The 20,807-nt window shown below is 48.7% G+C and overlaps 1 protein-coding gene across 1 annotated transcript in view; it reads left to right on the plus strand.

Moving 5' to 3' along the window:
* Nucleotides 1-10,276, plus strand: part of LOC119455801 (facilitated trehalose transporter Tret1-like) — a 73,541-nt gene extending 63,265 nt beyond the window's left edge. Inside the window, 2 exon segments of the mRNA XM_037717272.2 lie at nt 6,221-6,537; nt 6,539-10,276. Of these exon segments, the coding sequence (XP_037573200.1) occupies nt 6,221-6,537; nt 6,539-7,414 (1,193 nt within the window). The 3' untranslated portion in view covers nt 7,415-10,276.
* The last annotated feature ends 10,531 nt before the right edge of the window (nt 10,277-20,807 follow it).

Below are 20,807 nucleotides of genomic sequence, written 5' to 3' on the forward strand. Positions count from 1 at the left end.
TCGTACGCTTGGAATAAAACGCTAAGCTATTACTAACCTGCACATAGTAGAAAAGGGGATTCGTGAGCGACGACTGCAGGGCTACCACTCTCCCGTGCCCACTGAAGATGGTTAGTCGTGGTCCGTGTCTTATACCTTCGTAGGATAGCGCTGTCGATGATGACGCCCTTTCGTGGTCAGTTATGAAGAAGGTGGTTCTGCGCATGTACTTGTCGTGTAGGCCACAACAGTCGATCGTCGGTTCCGATACCAACAGCTGAGGTTGTAGTGGTGCCGACATCGCCGCTGACAGCTCAGGAGCCATGGTACAAGCAGCACGACAAACTGCACATAGTAGAAAAGGGGATTCGTGAGCGATGACTGCATGGCTGCCGCTCTCCCGTGCCCACTCCTTTTGCTGCGAGCGTCGGCTTGAGCATGATTTAAGGCGAGCCGGAGCTTAAAAGGCATTTGGCCGCACACTGCATGGGCTATGGGTGTACACCCAAGTTTGAATGGTGCACCGTTGTAGGTAATACTAACGATAGAACCATAACGGAAATTATCGAACTAACTGGAGATGATACGTTGCAGTCCCAAATGCGTCTGTGTACCTGCGATTGTTCTATCTGAGAAGGAATTGAAGCTTTTAAACATAGAACGTGGAAGTTTCCTCACATAGCATGCGTATAATGTTCGTTTTGCTGTACAATTATTTGTGTGTATTTCGTGTTTGTATTGTATTTTTTATTTTTGTATTGCATTTTTGACTCGTTACTAATTTTTTGAGTTGTTGTTATCCATGAACTGTATGAAAGCACCTATTTCAAAAAAAAAAAAAAACACCAGTTGAAAAGAAGACATGCCTTTTTGTGTGCAACCAGCATGAAGCGCACACTGTCAACCGATTTATACACTTTAAGAGTGCAAACTGATGTATATCTCACATCTTTACACCTCTGCAGGCGCAAGGATGTGAGTAATAAGCAGAAAATACCGTGAAGGGTACACATTGGTTTACAGTGCCGATTTCAGAGGTGGGTTGCAAAAATATCAGCGCCGACTAGACACATCAACACGGTATAGATATATGCCCAGAAGGTGTGCTCTCACGTGTGCGCGCAGCTGGTGCTCTTTTTCACCCCTTCTTTCTCTCTTTTAGTCCCATTATCTACTTCTCTTTGCGCCGGATAGCAAACCGGCCGGGCATCTGATTAACTTATCTGCCTTTCTTTATTACCTCTCTTTATGTCTGCTTGCATGCCTAGGGTACGAAGAAATTCAACGTCTTATGACTTCAGCGGTCGAACGACTTTCAGTGTAGTATGTCAAATAAACTTTGTTCGGAGAACTTAGCGATATGACCCAAGACTGTAGCTCTGCTTCCTTTAAGATACGGAGCTGTTAACGCCACATTTTGTCCCCATGGTCACTTATTCGCGAATACACTTATGACGAGGATTTCTCGGCGAACGAGTGTCACCTGAGCCTTTTAGCCACAGTCACCATGTATTCATGCATCACAATGGGTGCAAATTTCCATATTTCCAGAAAGGACCATTCGGGAACTGCAAAAAGCCGTCGTGCTTACTTAGTGGCAATGGCGCTGCGCTCCTAAACCTGAGGGCGCGGGATCGAATCCCAGCCACGGCGGCCCCATTTCTATGGCCGTGAAATGCAAGAATCACCCGTGTACAGTGCATTGGGTACACGTTAAAGAACCTACATGGTCAAAATTATTCCGGAGTCCCTCACTACGGTGTGCCTCATACGGAAATCTTGGTTAAGCACCTAAATTCCAAGAATCTTTAAATGTTTTTTAGTGTAGTATAGAAAATGTTAAGCCTTTAAAGAAGACTGGGCAAAAGAAGAAGCGAATTATTGCCGTGATATAAATTGGCGATTCGTATCGTGAGCTCACGCCAAAATTCAAATTTCATCGCAAGGTATTTGACTTCGATAACATTTTTAGCGTCAGCGGATGAGGACAGAAGGAAGACGTTGACAACGCAATGCGCTAACTTTAATATTTTATGTTGGTGGGTGTAATCCAAGGAAACAATGAATTTCCAATTAAATACAATTTCATTGCTCCACACCTGAACAATACGTCAAACTTGAGCTTTCCAAAAAGTTCGTTTGTTTATCTAACTGGTCGACAGACCTGTTACACCGCTTTGACCACTCTGATTGATAGCATGTGCTTCAATAATTTCGCCCACATCTTTATCTCTGATCCTGGCGAGAACTACACAATCACTGAACAAAGGATCGCAGCCGCATTCATGACAGTAAACAGACAGATGGCCGTCACGGTAATTTTTCACATTTGGACTAGGCTCTCTTGAGCGGTTATTAAGACACCGTCCAGGCTGTCCTATGTACTTCTTACCACAGGACAGCAGCAACTCGCACACCGCTGTCTCTTCACAATCTACAAAAGGATTTCAATGTCCCATTGGAACACCCAACCGTAGATTTTGGGCACGGGTCTGTCAAGAGACACATTCTGCTTAGTTTTTCTGGAGCTGAAAAGACAACTTTTGTGTTCACGTGACTAGCAATTTTTTTAAGACAGTGTGCCGTCCTGTGTACGTAGGGCACAACCACTACCTTCCGTTTGTTTTGCGTTCATTCATTGGCTGTGTTCCGAGGGCTATTTTCTAAACGACATCGTTTCAGCAAACCCTCTTCTACAGAAACCTGCAGGGATATCGGAACCCTGCTGTATACAACAGTGTCGATTGATTCTTCAGGCATGTGTACTTCATCTAATGGCACGACTTAATTATATAATTTCCAAGACATTGGTTAGTAATGCTCCTTTTAACAGGTTTTGAGCAAACGGAGTTGTACAGTAACAAGGTTTATTAGCTCTAGGCTTAAAAATCCAACCCGCGTGTTGGTCCGAGAACTGCAGCTGGATATCTAAAAACCACAGTGCTTCTTCGGTGAGCGATTCAACTGTAAGTGTTAATGGATTCAGGGCTTCAGTAAAAAATAAAAAAAAATGTTTATCCACTGAGTGTTCGAAACTGTGTAAGGTTTTTCTAACAGGTCGATAGAGTGAGAGAGAGCAAGGAGAGGAAAGGCAGGGAGGTCAACCAGAAGAGCGTCCGGTTCGCTACCCTACACTAGGGGTAAGAGAAAGGGGGAATAGAAAGAGGAAAATAGGGAGAGAGTGAGTACTGAGTACACGTGGGACGATGTACAGGGACACTATAGGCGGTCTCTTAAACCGATGCACTTCAAATGTGGACCGTGACTACACCCAGTGACGGGTGTAGCCACGGTCCGATTATCTTCGACTCAGAGAACGGTCTCGAGCCCAGTCCGTTTAAAGTTGCCCTGAGGGAGAGGCGTTGTATGTCGTAGCGAGGACAGGTACACAATAGGTTCTCGATGGTTTCCTCGCACCTACAGGAATCGCACATCGGGCTCTGGGCAATTCCCATACGATATGAGTAAGCGTTCGAGTAAGCACTACCAACCACAAGCGGCACAGCAAGGTTGTTTCGCTGCGGGAAAGCTAGATGGCAGTTGTAGCCGTAGCAAGGGGTCCAACTTATACAATCGGCAAATGAAAGTACGTGAACTCCAGAAAGCTTGTGATTTTTTGCGTGCAAGCAGACAAGGTTCCGTGGCAGCGTCCGTCCTCGCCAAAGGTATTGTACTTGTCTGAGTGTCATCGTGGGCAGACCTGGCAGCCCTGTCAGCAATGTCGTTGCCGACGATGCCACAGTGAGCAGGAATTTACTGCAAGACTATGATGTGCCCTGTTTCCAGAGCATGGTGGTGGGCTTCCCTGATGTCGGATATCATATGCTCGTAAATTCTGTGATGTAAGGCAGACTTGATGCTGTGAAGGGCTGCCTTAGAGTCACAAAATATGACCCATTTCTGTGCCGGCTCTTCGGTGACGTAAGTCAAAGCTGCACGGAGGGCAGCAAGTTCTGCAGACGTAGATGTAGTCATATGTGACAATTTGAATTTAACTGCAACTTGCTTGGCTGGAACGACGAATGCGGCCGTCGAGCTGGTAGGTGAGGTCGAACCGTCGGTATATATATATGTATGCAGTCATGATATGTCTGGTGCAGTAATAGGAGCGTCAGTGGCTTCAGAGCCAGCGATGGATGATTGGGTGTCTTGGTGATTCCGGGAATAGTAAAATTCAATTGAGGCTGTCGCAGGCACCACGGGGGAGATGAAGGCTTCGCCGCTGGTATACACTCTTAATAGGCGCTAATCACTTTTGAAAAGATCGCTTGAGGTCTCTCGGCTGGCAGGGAAGCTCAGTGATGGTCGGGGATCCTTGACAGATGACGAATGTGCGCTCTGAGGGAGTCGGCAGCTACGTGTGTCTGGATCGTATGGTCTCTCGCGATGGCTATTGTTGGTGTTGTTGAGGTGCACCAAGGCAGCCCTAAAAACGCGCGTAAGGCTTGACCTTGTATGCTCTCCAGAGTGCGAATGTTCGTCTTGCATGTATTTGACATAACTGGCAGACTGTAACGAAGGAGTCCCAGGAAGAGTACCCTGTACAGCTGCTGCATAGGATGGACTGGTGCACCCCAGGTTTTCCCGCAGAGAAATTTGAATACCTGAACAATAGCAAATAACTTCTTCAGATAGACGCAGTGAGGGGTCCACGAGAGGTTGCGGTCGATGATAACACCCATAAAGCGGTGCGTCTTAACATAGGACACAGCTTGACCGTTGATCGAAACGGGATACAGTGACATTTGTTTTCGCGTAAAGCCAACCAATGCGCACTTTTCACTAGACACACTGAGGCCTCGTTCTCGTGGATAAGACGCCGTCATGGTTGCCGCCCGTTGAAGCCTGGCCCGCACCTGAGGGCGAGTCACTGCTGAGGCCCAGATGCAGATGTCGTCGGCGTATATAGAGACATGAGCTGTCCGTGGTAAATAATCCACAGGTCCTACCAAGACGACGTTGAACAATATAGGGCTCAACACTCCATCCTGCGGCACACCACGGCAGATGTAATGTTCCGAATTTGAGCCGTCTTCAGTCTCTAAGAAAAAGCACCTCTCAGTCAAATAGTCCCGAATCCATTGATACATCCGGCCACCAACTCCCACAGCCTCAAGTGAGTTCAGTATGGCCTCATGGGCGATGTCGTATGCTCCTTTGACATTGAGAAAAAGTGCAACTGGTAGGCACTTGAGGATTTTCTGTTCTTTGACCCAGGTAATGAGGTCAATAAATTGTCGATGGACGAGTGACCTCGAATAGACCTGTTAGATAAAGAAACAGCTATTTTGGGAAGCTAAGTCAGACGTATTGTACAGGTATGGTGCTGCTCTGCCTGGTGTATAAATTGGTTTATTTCTGGGAATAAATTGTTGAAGTTAGCGCATTGTGTTGTCAACGTCTCCCAACGGTCTCGTCCTCTGGCGCTAAAAATTTTAACCAAGTTAAAGTACGAACGTGTCCAACATACAGCCGTATTTGACTTCATTAAGCAAATATGCAGTCAAACGTTAGCCTGTATATGGGGGAAAGTATTTAATCTCGTTAAATTAGATTTTCATTGCTACCTGAACCGCATTATTTTGTAATTATGCCCATAAACATTTGACGTTGCTAAGGGTGTAGTGCTGTGATTTCCACCCTCAATAAGCATGTTTCTCACACGCAAAACGGCCATTTTGGGCGATGTAAGGGCGTGAGGTATAGGCACATAAGAATACCTATATGGATGTAAATTGGTTTACAGTGAACGACAACAAAAACATCAAACGTGCACTACTCGTACAGGGGTAAGAGAGCCACAAGGTTTATTACACTAGCACGCTCCAAAAGACGTCATAATGCCCTCGATGTCCCGATGGTGTGAGAAGTGTACTACATACGCACAAAACCTAGCATAAATGCATGTGTTTGTAGAGACAAGTTCATACGCAGCTGCCTAGCACCGCTATCAAAATACAATGTAAAGGTTAGAGCACATTGCATTTCTTTCATGAACAAGTTGAGCGGTGCGCAACGCTGTAAATGCGGTGGTCTTATTAATACAAGCCATGTATGTATCGATATTATAGGAGACATACATGGCAGGAGACATATATAAACATGTGGTCACGAATCATGTGACACTGCAGCTTTAAGACTCACACACGTCCACGCGGCGCTGCGCCATCGCATCCCACACTCCTTAGGGCGACAAAGTTCTTGACCTTCGCCTTCTCCTCCCTGTTACCTAACTGTGCAGGTCAGCTGGTGAACCTGATTGGTCGACGTGGCACGCTCTTCGTTGCCGCTGCAGTGTTCATGGCCGGCTGGCTGTGCCTCATGTTCGCGCCGTCCACGACGCTGCTGTTCGTGGGTCGAGTGCTGACCGGCATCGCCGTCGGCATAACCGCCCTGACCGTCGCCGTCTTCATCTCCGAGATCAGTCCCTCGAACATACGCGGCCTGCTCAACACTGGTGCCAACGCGATCCTCTGCGTTGGCATCCTGCTCACTTTCTTCTTGGGCAAGTTCCTCTCCTACCGCTGGCTGGCCGCCTTTTGCCTCGTGCCCAGCGTTCATCATGGCGCTCGCGCTCTTCTGTGTGCATGAGTCGCCGAGCTGGCTGCTTCAGAAGGGACGCCGCAAGGCTGCCATCGCCTCGCTTCACTTCTACCAGGGTCCCAAGATTGCCGAGGAACTAAGCGCGCTCGACGCGAGCCTGGCCAACCAGCAGCCTTTCACCCTGGCGGACGTAACCATGCCGTACATCTACAAGCCGTTCTTCTGCACGCTTCTGCCGATGTTCATGCAGCAGGCGTCCGCCGTCTGCGTCATTCTCTTCTACGCGCAGGACATATTCGAAGATGCCGGAACATCCATCTCTGCTGACGACTGCACCATCATTGTTGGCGCTCTCCAAGTCGTCGTGCTTTTCGTCGCCACAGCGCTGACCGACCGGCTAGGACGCAAAGTGCTCCTCATCGTCTCTTCTTCGGGATCCAGTGCCAGCCTCGCCCTCCTGGGCATTTCCTTCCACCTGAAAGCCACTCGTGGTCAAGTGTTTCTGGACTCATATGGTTGGTTGCCTCTCGTAGCCATCGCCATATTTTTCGTAGCATACGCCATGGGTCTAGGTCCACTGCCCTGGGTGCTGTTGGGAGAAATGATTCCGCTCAGGGCCAGAGGCTTTGCCACGGGTGTCTGCACGGCGTTCCTGTTTGCGTTAGCCTTCCTTGTCACCAAGTGTTACGACGATCTAGTGAAGCTCATGACCGCGGCGGGAACGTATTGGATGTTCGCGGGACTTCTGGCCGTCTCGCTTGTTTTGTTCATATTTATTGTGCCAGAAACTAAAGGCAAGAGCTTAGAAGAAATAGAGCTCATATTCGGCAAGACCGACTCATCTGCCTCTCTCGACACAATGGACAAAGACGTCGAAATGAATGTGAAGTGAAAAAATCCAAGGAAACTCCCATTCCTCCTGTATAGGACAGTCAGTGTGACATTCCTGCGCATCTGGCGCACAACCGAGTGCTCTGCAAAGGTGCCAAAATGCCTAGTTTTTAGGCAAGTGTTTCGTATGCAAAACCTTCACCTTTAAGTGATTCAGTAACCGCGGCATGAACGTGGTATATTTTTTATTCTTGCTTGCTGGCAATGAGGAGATTGCGCGTATGATTGTTACTACATTGTTGAGAGTAGGTTTTCAGTGAGCGCGTTTTAGTGCTCTGTCAGTCATTTTAAGAAGGGCTGCAGGCTTTTGAGAAGTCCCGAACCATGTTACCTAGTCGGGTTCACCAGAAGAGAGATAATCAGATGCCCCAAATGTGCGTCGACAATCAATATATCTATTTAGTTATTTAAACCGTGCCCTTGACCAGGAGGTTATTCCCAGTGAGATGATATAAAACAAAGTATGACCTTCCCAATTATACTTATCGTTATATCTTCACTTGTGAACTTGATTTAATGGGGAGACTGCGTCGGCACTGCCTAACAAGCGATAAATCCAGTGGCTCCTTAGAGCGACAAGGCTCTTTGCTGAAGGTTACGTGATCGCCGTCAACAAAGTGGCACATAAATAGTAGTAGGAAGTGTATCGCATTTAGTAGGAGGCCCAACTGCTCAATCATATCGGCCAGGAGATGTATGTGCGAGTTATTATGAGAGTGATTATTATTATGAGGGTGAGACTATCTGAGTGATTATGTTAGAGCAGCATGGAGCGATGAGGCTTTAAAATTTACCTTATAAACAAATTAGGAATTGACCATTGAACACGGCTGACACAGGCCAGTGGCATTAGCGATAGATCAGTGACAGTGCGATTATACGCGATTCTTTTCACACTAATAGGAATTACCTTCCTATTATACTTATTTTCATAAACACTAGTTACGAAGCACCCATTTTGTCATAAGTTCAAGTAAGCTAGAGTCGTGTTCTAGTTAGGATTCAGTGAAATGTTACGTCAGAGGACCCTTGTGCTCTTGTAAACGATATACCTTTTACGTGTGCCCGGTTTCAGCGGGGTCCAAGAAGGAGTGCGTGTTTTTAGTACTTAAGTTGTTTGTGTACAAATCCACTTCCTGGCAACAGTAATCGACTAGCTAGTCTGTCTGTTTGTGCAAAGTATTTTATTTTGTCGCCAGTCTGTATGTTGCACAGTAGGTGCACAACCAGATGTAATATAACATACAGGGTGATCTTTTCTTTAATGGAATTTTCAGAAATCGCATGTGGCAGGTAACATAATTCTTGTCCTTGAGCTGAATTATTCGAAGAAGCAGACGTTAATTACTAGCACAACAAATTGAATGTCCATTATCAACTAATTAACAAACATTGCGTAATGAGCTTATTAGTTAATTACTTTGGGACACATATTGCAATTTACAAATTGTAGCCGGTGAGTTTGGAAGACGCATTCACTTGAAATGAATTTACAGGATAGTACCAGTTTCGAGATATTATTTCCTAAAGTGTGGAACGAAATACATGGGCGTTCTAGTTAATTGTGTGCTCCAATGCATAAAAGAGTGTTTTGTTAAAAAAGTAAGTGAACAACAGTGCATTTTATGGCAATTTTGATGGCGCATATCTCCAAACTGGAGATATGCGCCATCACTGGAGAAAATCTGGAAATTCATTCCAAGCGAATACACCTTGAAAACTCACCGGCTACAATTCATGAGTTGCAATATGTGCCGTAAAGGTAATAATGCAAAAGATAATTAGTGAATTTTTGTTCATTAGTTGAATATTTGTTTTGGTTTCTCGTTGAAGTAAAATCCGCCTCTCTGAATAATCGAGCTCGAGGACTAGAATTATGTTATCTGCAACTGACTATTTTTACAAATTTAATAAAACTTAATAATGATCGCCCTGTATGTAGGGAGATGGATGGCGTTACACTTAACTTTATCTTATTTTATATTGGACCTGCCGTGGTTGCTTAGTGGCTATGGTGTTGGGCTGCTAAGGACGAGGTCGCGGGATCAAATCCCGACCACGGCGACCGCATTCCGATGGGGGCTAAATGCGAAAACACTAGTGTACTTAGATTTCGGTGCACGTTAAGGAACCCCTAGGTGGTCTAAATTAGTCCGGAGTCCCCTGCTACAGCGGGCGTCATAATCAGATGGTGGTGTTGGCACGTAAAACCCCATAATTTTCTATATATTGTAGTTCATTGTTTACAACTCCTTTCTCTCAGCGCTCTTCTATTCTTTATTGTTTTTTATTGCGCTGAAAGTCTTCAGGCTCAGCGTGTACAGTATCGAAACATCGCTGATATACTTCCAGGCCAACATTACGTGGTTGTGTGTACATATGTTTAGCTGGCATTGTTGTTTTCTTTACGGAAAACCCGGCTTCCGATTGGTGGGATAACGGTTATTTAAAAGAATTGATGCCCGCAGAATCCTGAATTGGTTATGTTGCCTAAATGATGCAGTCCTATTGGAAGTTGTTGAGTAATATATTACGTAAATCGTGAAAATTATACGCTGTTAACGGATGGCTGACCCATTTTATTTCATTTCAATATTTCTTTCTATCGTGGTCACTCCCCGCAAAAGGGGTATTACAATGTATGGGAATGAACATTCAATTAGCACCGAATAACTTCAAGCATTATGGAAGCCCGTGAGTGGATTGACTGCCCAGTGGAGCAGCTACATAGCCCACGAGCCTCATTGTTAAGCAAGTTTTTATGTCATTAAAGGGGCACACCTGCAAGGCTTTTACTTGGCGTGTGTTTTCTTTTACATTTGCTTGGGGATCGTGACATAAATAAACATGCCATATTTTCCTACCCCTAGTTGCACGTACTCCTTCGCTTCTTTTTTCTTCTTTTTTTTTCTTGCTGCGATAGTCCCGCAGTACGAGATTACTGCGAAGACTCGTACCTGATGATCGTATCTCACCGGAAACTCACGTGATCTTCATGTGAACCGACTCGACAAGAGAGGGAGCGAAAAAAAAAAAAAGACAGCGAGTTTTATCACAAAGTTCCAGTTGGCTGGCCGTCTGAAATCTCGCTGTTGACCTTGTGCAAACACTTCATAACGTGCTTGATCGAGTGCTTTTTGAGCTTTTCGGGATAAACATAGACGGAAGCAGGCCCAGCATTTATAAGGCCACAGTTTCTTTTTCTTTCTTTTTTTTTTACAGCGAAGCTGTGTATTGCTAGGGTTCCGTGGATTTTTCATGTGCGTCGAGGAAATGGTTGTGATCGAAGCTTGTCGTGTGTCTCTTCGGTGGTCCTCCTAACGAATTGCACTGACCAGTACCACGGTGTGCTCGCACCACTACTGGTCACACGCACTGCAGCAGGCTCCGTTGTTCCGGTTGAGAAAATCAGGTTGAAACCTGGCCGTTGTACCGGGGATGTTGGCGCTAGGGTTGCCGAGGCGTGCACCACCATTGTCGGGTTCCTGGAAGGCAAGAACGCTGATGTTTGGCTTCAACATCACGCTCCCGCAACTCGTGGTTGGAGGCTCTTCTCTGACGTTTCGCGCTCCCTCAACTCGGGGTCCGTTGCTCTTCGCTGACATCTCGCCCTCACGCTAGAATCGGCACGTCGACGACGAGCCCTTTCCCGAGCGAGTTCATTATGAATGGATTTTGATAAAGTTGCTTCAAATTTAAATCTGTCCGTTACGTGAGCCAATGAACGGCTCATACCCCCGTAAACGCCGCCTCCACATTACGATGCCAAAAGAAAAGTGAAAGTCTACGCTGGAATGATTAGCGGCAATGTAGCCAGCTGTGGAAGCAGACGACGACGACGAACGCGGGAGTAGTGGCACGAGTGCGTTCCGAGCACGAGCACGAGCACAAACCGAGGGGCGCCAACGAGCCAGCTGCGGAAGAAGTCGACGACGCTCGAGCCAATGCTGATGAATATAATTTTGTGCGTACATGGACGCTAGCGAAATCTGTGAGTTTAAGGCTGTGTTCCAATACTCGCTGTAGACGGCAAAATAGACGGCTAAGCGGACAGAGGCCATCTTAAGTCTTGTTCAAGTTCTCACGAAGACGTCGAAGAAGTCAGCTTCGCGAATACAGCATTGAAGTCAACAGCGATGCAGGCTACTTTCCTGTCCAAACAATATGGCGCCTGAACAGGACACTTTAAAACTCGACGGGAAGGTCATGTGCTCACAAGACGACGTAGGCACGCTTTCCAATGCACTTAATATAAGTTACATCGTGCTTTTTATAGGTTTGCAGACGGAAAGAGTAAAAATACAAAAATAATGTGTGCTTTACTAAACCTTTTCTTGTCGTCGCCAGGCGGCATCACGTTGCAGAAGCGTCTTCCATACGTCTTCCAGACGGTTCGAAACGCGTTCAATTACTTGGGCTCTCAACTGTCTCAGCTGTCTCCTTAGCTGCCTACGTAGACTGTCTGCGATGCTGACCAGAATTGGAACACACCCTTAACAAGCTTCGCTTGAAAATGTGGGCCGGTCCTGGTGATAGTGAAGAAAGGGTCGGAGTGCAATGGCACATAGTAGTGTGGACTCCAGGACCTGTAAAGCTCCCGAACTACCCTCGTCACACCTGAGGCACAACGGTAAGAACTGAGGTTTTTGAAAATGTTTACATTTTCCGTGCGATGAAAATAATTGTTTCTTATTTGTAACGTTCCTTTATTCAAGGGGAGCCAGTGTCTGCGTGCTTCAGTGTGGTTGCAGTGTTTGCTTTTTGAAGTTTACTCACGTGGTGGCAGGACAAATCCACTGGGGAGAGTGTTCCCCTCGCCTGGATGCTACGTGCGTAGAGTAAACATAGTCTGAAGCCGCAATCGTTTCGCTGATTGCGAGCTTCTCGAATAGCCAGAGGTATAGCTCCTGCTGCAAAGTCGTTTCAGATCTCTGTCGTTACCTCGGTCCGAGGATCCGAGCGCACCGACGACGATTGCTTCGATGCTGACTCGCTGGTAGCGGCGCAAGCGGTACTCCTGTACGGGTTTTTACTTCTCCACTGTGGGTATTTGTGTGGGCGCAGGTCTGTCGGAGGGACTAAGAAATCACCCAAAGACAGAGAGCAACGAGTTTTTAACACGGACAGCAGACAAGGACCAGACGCACATAAAATAGAGAGAGTAAATGACACAAGCCGCACTATTGCGGATAATCCCAGTCTGGTGCTGTACCGCTCACAGTTCAGTTCCAATCGCCGTAGTGGTCACCCGCCCCTGCGGTGAGGTAGCGACGGCTGGGACGCAGCTGAGCCGCACGTCGCTGCTACAGTGACGGGAACCAGGGCGCAGCCCGGCGTCGACGGGTGACGAACGGCGATGACATCGTATAGGGCGGCCTATCTATGCCTAATCGGAGCCGGGGCGCAGCCCGGGCTCGACAGGGCAGGACGGCGCTGGACGCCGCAGCACAGCCCGCCTCAGGAACGCCAGAGAGCCGGGGCGAAGCCCGAGCACGGCAGGATCCGCTAGGTAGCACGGCCTCCAGGGACAGCGAACCGGGGCGAAGCCCGGTTTAACAGGGCCGGGATCGCTGACGTCGGGACTTGGCCCGCCGCTCGATCCGCAGAGCCCGGCGAGTGACCACCGTGCTGGCCCTGTTGGGACTCGGGTAGCGCTTGGGCCGGTGAACCTTCAGCCAAAAGGGATGAGTACGTTCGGGACTAAGAGCGATAGAAAAAGAGGGTTTATTTTACAGTATTTACAGTGGCTCCAAATATGGAAGCCCACTTTAAAGTCTCAGCTCACTACATGTCTGAGCACATATCAAAACACGTCAGGACACACCACTGCACCCAAGGTGTCCTCTTATAAAACATTCGTCTTCCCTAGTTGACCCGACTAGGGAATGAGATGACCTTCATGCGGCCAATCAGAGGGGTCGTATTGTTCACTGAACTCCGCCTCGAATGTTGCACCTTCGAAGCAAGAACGAGGCAATCCGGAAAGAGGGGGTTCACACTCCTTCCACGAAAGTCGGTGACTTAGTTTCTTTCACCTCTCGGTGAAATGCGAAAAATGGCCTTTCCCTCAAGGAATCCTTTCACTAATGGCAAAGTTCCTACTTCAGGGGTGGTTGAAGTACATGTAAACGTCATATTCATGACTGGAATGGTTTCCCCGCTTTGAAGCACGACGTATTCCTTTCCTGGTATCCCGGTCTCGCTCGCTTCTACGGTCGACAACACGAATGACGCCTGTTGCTTTTCTTGCGTCTTTCCTGTTTCACCAGAAGAACCAATCTTGCCACTCGACGAGCCAGTTGTTGACTGATTATTTCTCGTCCGAGACCAACACTCGGATGCACGATGACCGGTCTTGTTGCACAGAAAGCATTCAGTGTCGTCTCTAGGCGGCCTCTTCGCGGACTCTGTCTGACGACAGATCTCCGCTGCAATGTCCTTATATAACTTGTCATTGGCCAAACTGGAAAGATCCTTGGCCTCTAAGAAGCAATAAGCGTTTTCTGCCATCGTGTTCAGTTTCTTGGAGTTTCTCTCCTTCAAAAATACCGGCAGTGCAGGCGAACTGCTCTGCAACTGGTCGCGAAGAGCATTGTACGTCTTCTCAACATTTGCTAGCTTTATCCAACGGTCGAAATGCCCGCTATGCGAGAAGCATATTGGAGACCGGTCTCGTTGTCATCTGGTCTCACTTTGCGAAAATTTTCGTGGTATCCTTCAGTGGTATACTGGAGTCGTAAGAGTAAGGCCGCAGAGGCAGAAGCGGAGTCAAGTCAACTAATGACAGACAAAGCTTCTCCTGTCAGGCACGAACTGAGCCATAGGACCCATTTGTTCCGTGGCTACTCTTGAGACGCTGCGACGTGCTCGAACTGTTGCTGATGCGCGTCCAGATCATCTTGCGCTTCATTAAACGGTGGCAATAACTTGTGCGGATTACAGCGATCCATCATAGCTGGTACAGCCGCGTCGCTGCTCACCGGTAGCGCGTTCGAACTGGCTGCCTGTTCTTGAAATTTGAGCTTGAGCTGCAGAACACGCTCCTCGGCTTGTAGCCGTTTTTCCCCAAGCTCAATGTTCACGCGCTGATCAGCACGAGCTTGCGCACGAAGTTCCCTTCCTGTCATGCGTTCCGCGTCAATTTACTCGCGGGGAGCGGTACCAGATAGGCCCAAGTCTTTGCCGATCGCGTGTAGCCTCTCAATATCCATGGGATCTTCCAGTACGTCCAACTGTCGGCAAGATGGTAAAGCCAATACTTGCAAGCTCGCCAAAATTGTGGGTATTTGTGTGGGCGCAGGTCAGTCGGACGGACTAAGGAATCACCCAAAGATAGAGAGCAACGTCTTTTTGACGCGGACAGCAGACAAGGATCGAGCGGCGGGCTCTGTGGCCCGCCGCTCGATCCACAGAGCCCGGCGAGAGACCACCGCGCTGGAGCTTGTCCGCCTCGTCGCTCGAGCTGCTCTCTCGCGGAACGCGCACCATCCACACGCACTCCCGTGCTCTTCGGCCCCGCACACCGAGCACAAACATCAAAATGCCGTCCTCCTACCACATCCACCTTTGCTTGTCGAGCTGATTCCAGTGCTTCAACGTGGTTCTCGAACGGACATGTTACGTCAATGATGATCTCTTCTTTCCCCCTCTCAAGGACCAGATCGGGATGGAGGGTCGTATCACCGACAGGCCTCTTCTCCTGAGTCACCGTGATCTTCTTTACGGCATCGGTCTTCACCCGGTCCATAATTGTGTTGTGGCGGCTTGTGTATGCACAGCTGTGGCTCATGCAGTGACAAAGAACGTGCGGAAGGGCTTCCTGCGCATACTCGCACACCCTGCAGGGCTGATCCGAGGCGTGTGCCCACGGCCTAGCTGCGTTCAGGGGCAGCAAGTTGAGGCATGCCATGTGCACGAAGCGCCAGTCACAGGAGCGAGTGAAGCGGCCAGACCGTATGAAGTGTGAGCTGATGGGGTTGGCAGTGGCACACTCCATCACCTTTCCTTGGTTAGGTTTCTCCTGGAGGGCGTGGTGCCGGGCGCGCGTCCTGCTAGCCCGGAAGCGTTCTCATCACTTTGGTGCGATGCCTTGGAGTCATGGTGTCCTTTCCGCAGGTGATGATGGTACCATGTTCATGCATTTGCCAGGAGACGCTCACACGCGGGAGGCCTAGTGTGCTTCGATCCATACAGACTGCAGTTGCCTTGCTCGAGCACGGAAGTCGCCTTTTGTCTCTCCGCACGGGTACCCTGCGAGATCCTCCAGAGTTGCTGGCCTGGAAAGACGTTTGGAAGTGATATTGGATAACAATTGCAGCGCCAGCTCTCGAACTTCGAGGTATGGTGAGGTGAAAAACTTGACGGCGTTTTCTATGCGGCAGGTGTCGCTCGTAGCAGCGGCAAAGGGGATGACTGCTGAACCTGCTGCTGAACTGCCGTTCAGGTAATTGTTTGCCGCATTTGCTGGCAGAAAAAGTGGCACCTTGAAGAGCGGCCTCAGGGGGGAGGGCGTCGTCGAGGCATGCCCACTCTGCTTTCCCCACAAGCCCGCACCGCATAGCGAAGTTGAGGACGGGAAAGGCAAATACTTTAACCGCATCAATCCTCTGCCAAGAGAGAGAAAAACATGATTTAATGTGATGCTTGAGATGTTAGCCTGGCTATTCGCCTGACATGCTACTCCAGGTGCTGGGTGATGATTATGATATATACAGTGATAAACAGTTACCAGTACACACAGTCACGCTCACACTCATATTACAGCATTTACAAAGTTTTGTTAAGGCCCGTGGCGCGCAAGAACGTTAGCAGCGATTTCGTGGCGCGTAACGCGCAGGCGGTGCTTTGCCATGGGCCGAGAATATGCCGCATTTCCAAGCTCGAGTCCTGTTTAAGGTGTAATGCCGCCTTTAAAGACTGTCTCTCTGACACGTAGCGGCCGCAGCCTTACGGAACATGTTGCAGGTCTTCATGGACGTCACAGTGAAAGCACGTTGGCGTGTCAGTCAGTTTAATCTTGCTTTTGAAGTAGCTCGTGTACTCGACGTTTAGTCTGATGTGGTGTAGGCATGTTTGGTCTTGTATCTGCCAAGCGGTAAGCTTGGAGTGCAGCAGGGTGCGTCCGACGTCGATCACCTCTTTGACCATGCTGCTGTCTGGCAACAGAGAGAAGCCGCCAGGGCGCCCTAGGAATTTCTGGCCCTCGAAGTCCCCTACGGTGGGAATTTCTTCACCGTTGACTGTGGATGGCGTCGGCCGTGTGCCTACGGGGCTTTTTCCAGAGAGGTGCTAACTTTTCCATTTCTCCAGGTTGAGCTGAACTCCTAGTTGGAGAGCGAGGTTTGACACTACGTTGATGCCTCTCTGGAGTGTACCGGGTCGGCCGCCAGCTGCATCAGATCTTCGGCATAGGCAAGCACGTTGTGCTGCTTGTCGCCTCCCTGAACTGGCCGCATGACGGGGTCAATCACCAGGCTAAACGACAGGCTGCTCAGTGGGGATCTCTGGAGAATCCCAGCTGAGTTTTAGATCGATGCGGTCGGGCCAGCCTCAGCTACTATGCATGTTTTGTTGTCACGGTAGAGGCCTGCAACAATGACGCAGAAGTCCTCTCCGGTGCCTGCTTCTCGGAGTGCGTCGATGTGAGTGCTGTGCAGGACAGAGCCAAAGGCGGTCGCAAAGTCGAGGAACGCCACCCAAAGGTCCCAAGCGCCGGCTCGCGCTGCGTCCAGGCGTTCCTGCAGCAGAAATTTGTGTTCGAACATGCCGTCGTGCGGCAGGACCCCTTCTGACACCGCGAGAGGACTTCTTGGTCGCACAACCAATGTTGTAGTCGGGATGCAAGGCAACCCGCATACAGCTTGGAGATCGTGCTTCCAAGGGCAATGGGTCTCCAATTCGTGGCGCTCTGATTCCCACCCTTCTTGTGAATCAGGATCATCCTTGTCTCTTTCCAGACAGGGGGCACGCGCTGGTACCCGAGGCAGACGGTAAATACTGCTGTACGAAAAAACGCACCAGGGTTAATTGAGCGCCACTGCTGGTAGGTTATTCAGTCACCGCCGGGGGCTGTGTCATCTTCGAAGGCGTTCAGCAACTTTTCCGTCGGTGAACATTGCCAGAAAGGGTTCTGTCAGGTCACTGCGACGGGCTTTGTTTAGGAGCAAACGGGTGTCTATTGCTCTTGGTGCCCATGACATAGACAAGTGTTCCTCCAGCTTATCGAGGGGGATCGAGCACTGCTTTGACTTGCCTTGCACGATGAGGCGAACTTCGCGGCGACGCTTGCGACGGTACATACTCTGAATCTGCCGAGCCTTGTCCGAATTGGTCGAGCGCCTTGGTTTGCTAGCGGCGGGTACCGCTGGAATTTTAACCTCTGGCGACTTCCAAAGTGGTATCGCCCAGAATTGACACAAAACCACTCGAACCCTCGGAAGAAACGGGGTCCTGAAGCAAGTCCCACAGCTTCCTAGTATGCTCAGCTAGCAAGCACGTGTCATCGATGGGCGCTTACAGGGAGACTACGTCGGTGGACTCATCCTGTGACGCATTGGCGTCATTTTCGACGCTTATTTCACTCTGGATGACCTCTGGAAAGAGCTGTAGCTGTGTGGGAGATCCTGCACCGCTACAGCTGCTCCTTGCTGCCGAGTTTCGAGGCTCGAATTCTGCTGCTTCTGTTTGCAAAGGGGATGCACTGAGGAGGGAAGCGTCCGGTGTTGATGCGGCAGGTGTTGCTGGTGTGGCTTGCCTAGGTGGAGGCGTGACGCAAGTAGTGGTGTGCTGCGGGCTGCTTTCTGCTGAAAGACAAGGAGAGGGAATTCCCGTTAGTGCCTCTTCTGTTGCCGTCTCCACGCTGTGCTCAGTGGAGGGTGCTTCAGGAGTGACTGAAAGGGAGTCAGGAGCATTGTCAGCGAACGCTGGCTTTAGGCTGGCTTGTTGCTGCAGTGCTGCTTTCTTCAGATGCCACATCAGGTGGTTGTCAAGTTCCTTCCTGGCGGCGGAAGACGAAGAACACTGAGAGCACTTGTGCCGGAATGCTTCGTCGGATTGCAGGTCGTGCTTTCCCTATGTCAGGCAACGGTGTACGGTTGGTCGGTTGCCCAGCTCAGCTCTACAGAAGGTGCAGAAGTTAGTCGAGATTCTCATTCTGTGCTGGTCAGCCGGGTGTCGTATCAGACTGTGGCGCCTGCTCGCCCACGTAGTACCAGTGTACTCTGCGAGGCAGCTGGGAATCGGACATCTGAAACCTTTTGCGATAGGAAAAAGGACTGTTACAATTAATCCCTCGAGGCTTGGCTGGTTGCCTGGGCGGCTTGTTGGGCTGTTACTGGTTGAGATGCTGTTAGGGGATCGGACCGGCGTTCTCCTCCTCCTGCAGTTAGTGCCATATACCTGGGACGAAGGCATTGCAGTGGTGCATCCAACCAGGGACCAGATATTCTCGGGAGTCGTAAACAAGGTGGCGCCACCACACAACAAAAAGCTAATACACTATATGCAAAGTCATATACAAGACACTGAATAAATTAAATACCGCTAATAGTGGGGAGCAAGTTACATAATTACAGAGCGCACAATACATGTAAATAATGCACTACAGTATAATCATCCGTATTCATGCGTAGGCATCGTTACCGACAAGCTCAACGAATGGAAAAGCGTTCACATAAAACAAGAGAAAAAAAAGAAAGAAAGAATATTACTACAGAAAAAGAAAAGATAAAGGAGCGTGTTCGTGAAATGCAGGCGAGCGTGTTTCTCACCGCAGTCTACAGTGAACCGACAAGTTTACCGCATGCAAGAGCGCGCATACAAAAAATGACGGAGAGAGAGGGAAAAAAAAAGCACCTATCGGCTCGAATGCCGCCGCCAACGAAGAAAAAAAAAGCTTAAAAAAGAAAGGGTGCCTTGCAAGCGAGTTTGAACTCGCTGCGGCGCCGAAATAAAAATTAGCAGCGTACTAGAAGTTGCGGCATGCAAGAAAGAGGGAAAACTTTGAAGAAAACTACTGTTATGCTTGCAGCTAGAAAAATATAAAGATAAGGAGTACTACTTCAAATAAAACAAGCTGCCAAATAGGCAACATTGACTATGTACAACTCAGCAGGCAGCTGGTCTTTCAAGGGGTCCAGGGACCGCGGTTACATGGTTACTCATCACTCAATGCATGCTAGTAATACACTACAATATAATCATGCAAACTCATGCGGAGGCATCGCTTCCATAAAAAAAAAACAAAGGGTTTCCTACGCCAGGGGACGTACTGCCAATTTGAGCTTGGCAAAGAGGCCAAGCGATAGCAGCAACGAAGGCTTGCAGTCAGCCGGCCACCGCGGCTCGCAGGAGAGCGTGAGCCGATCACAAATCGTTTAGGTGGGGGTCGAGCGGGGATAGTCTTGCAGAGAGAATTGAACACAGAGTGAAAGCAGCAGCTATAACCCGACTGAGACGGACTGCTTTTGCAGAAGATAGAGTGGAGGATGGTCAAGCCAACGCAACACTACAGTTTGATCATAGCCCTAAAGGCCGACACGCGATGAATCTTGGCCCAAAATGGCGACCCGCGTCGGCCTTGTCTACTTTCGTACCGCCCTCTCTTTGTCGGCGTTCCAAGCGCTTGCGTAAAAGCAAACAAGGTGTGCATATTGCCATCGGAAGACCACCACACGTTGTGAAAAAATCGACATCGGAGTACATGTCAAATGCCTCAAATTGTATCATTCAAGTAAGAAGTATATGTGCCTAGTGTTCTATATGTAGGACGGCTAGAAAAACACAGTTCGAAAAAAAATTTTTGAATAAAAGGTTGATTCTGCTTTCTGAGGTCCCAGAAGCAATTATTACCGGAAAATAAATCACTTTCTTTTATTTCCCCAAGTTCAGGCTTATATGGGTTAAGCGTACTTCGTGTTCTTTTTTTTTTGACTGAAGCCCAATCGGCGCATCGGCGTTTATTTCTCACGTGAATAGACGCAAGCACCTGAATTAGCAAGTAGAGTGATGTATGCGCGAGGCCAAGGCTTTCGAAAGAAGTGAGTGGATCTATCTGCGCCAACATTCTAACGCGCTATAGGCTTACCTTTTTTTCCACAAAAGCTAATTCGCGAAATCTGTTTAATCATTGTTTCAATAGGCCACAAGCCTTATTTTAGCCTTGAGAGCGAAGCATGTATCGAAGGAGTGTTTTCTAGAAAAGTTAGTGGACCGGGTTTCATCGATATTTTACTGGGCTATACCTTATTTACCTGCAAAACACAATTTGTGAAATCGGTTTCTTCATTGCGCAAATAGGCGGCAACGCTTGAATTTGACGTGAAAGGTATGTATGTGACGAGGGAGCACTTTCCAAAGAAGATGAAGTGGATCTAGTTTCATCGAAATATTACTGG

The sequence above is a fragment of the Dermacentor silvarum genome, chromosome 6, assembly GCF_013339745.2.
Source record: "Dermacentor silvarum isolate Dsil-2018 chromosome 6, BIME_Dsil_1.4, whole genome shotgun sequence".
Classification (NCBI taxonomy): Eukaryota; Metazoa; Arthropoda; class Arachnida; order Ixodida; family Ixodidae; genus Dermacentor; species Dermacentor silvarum.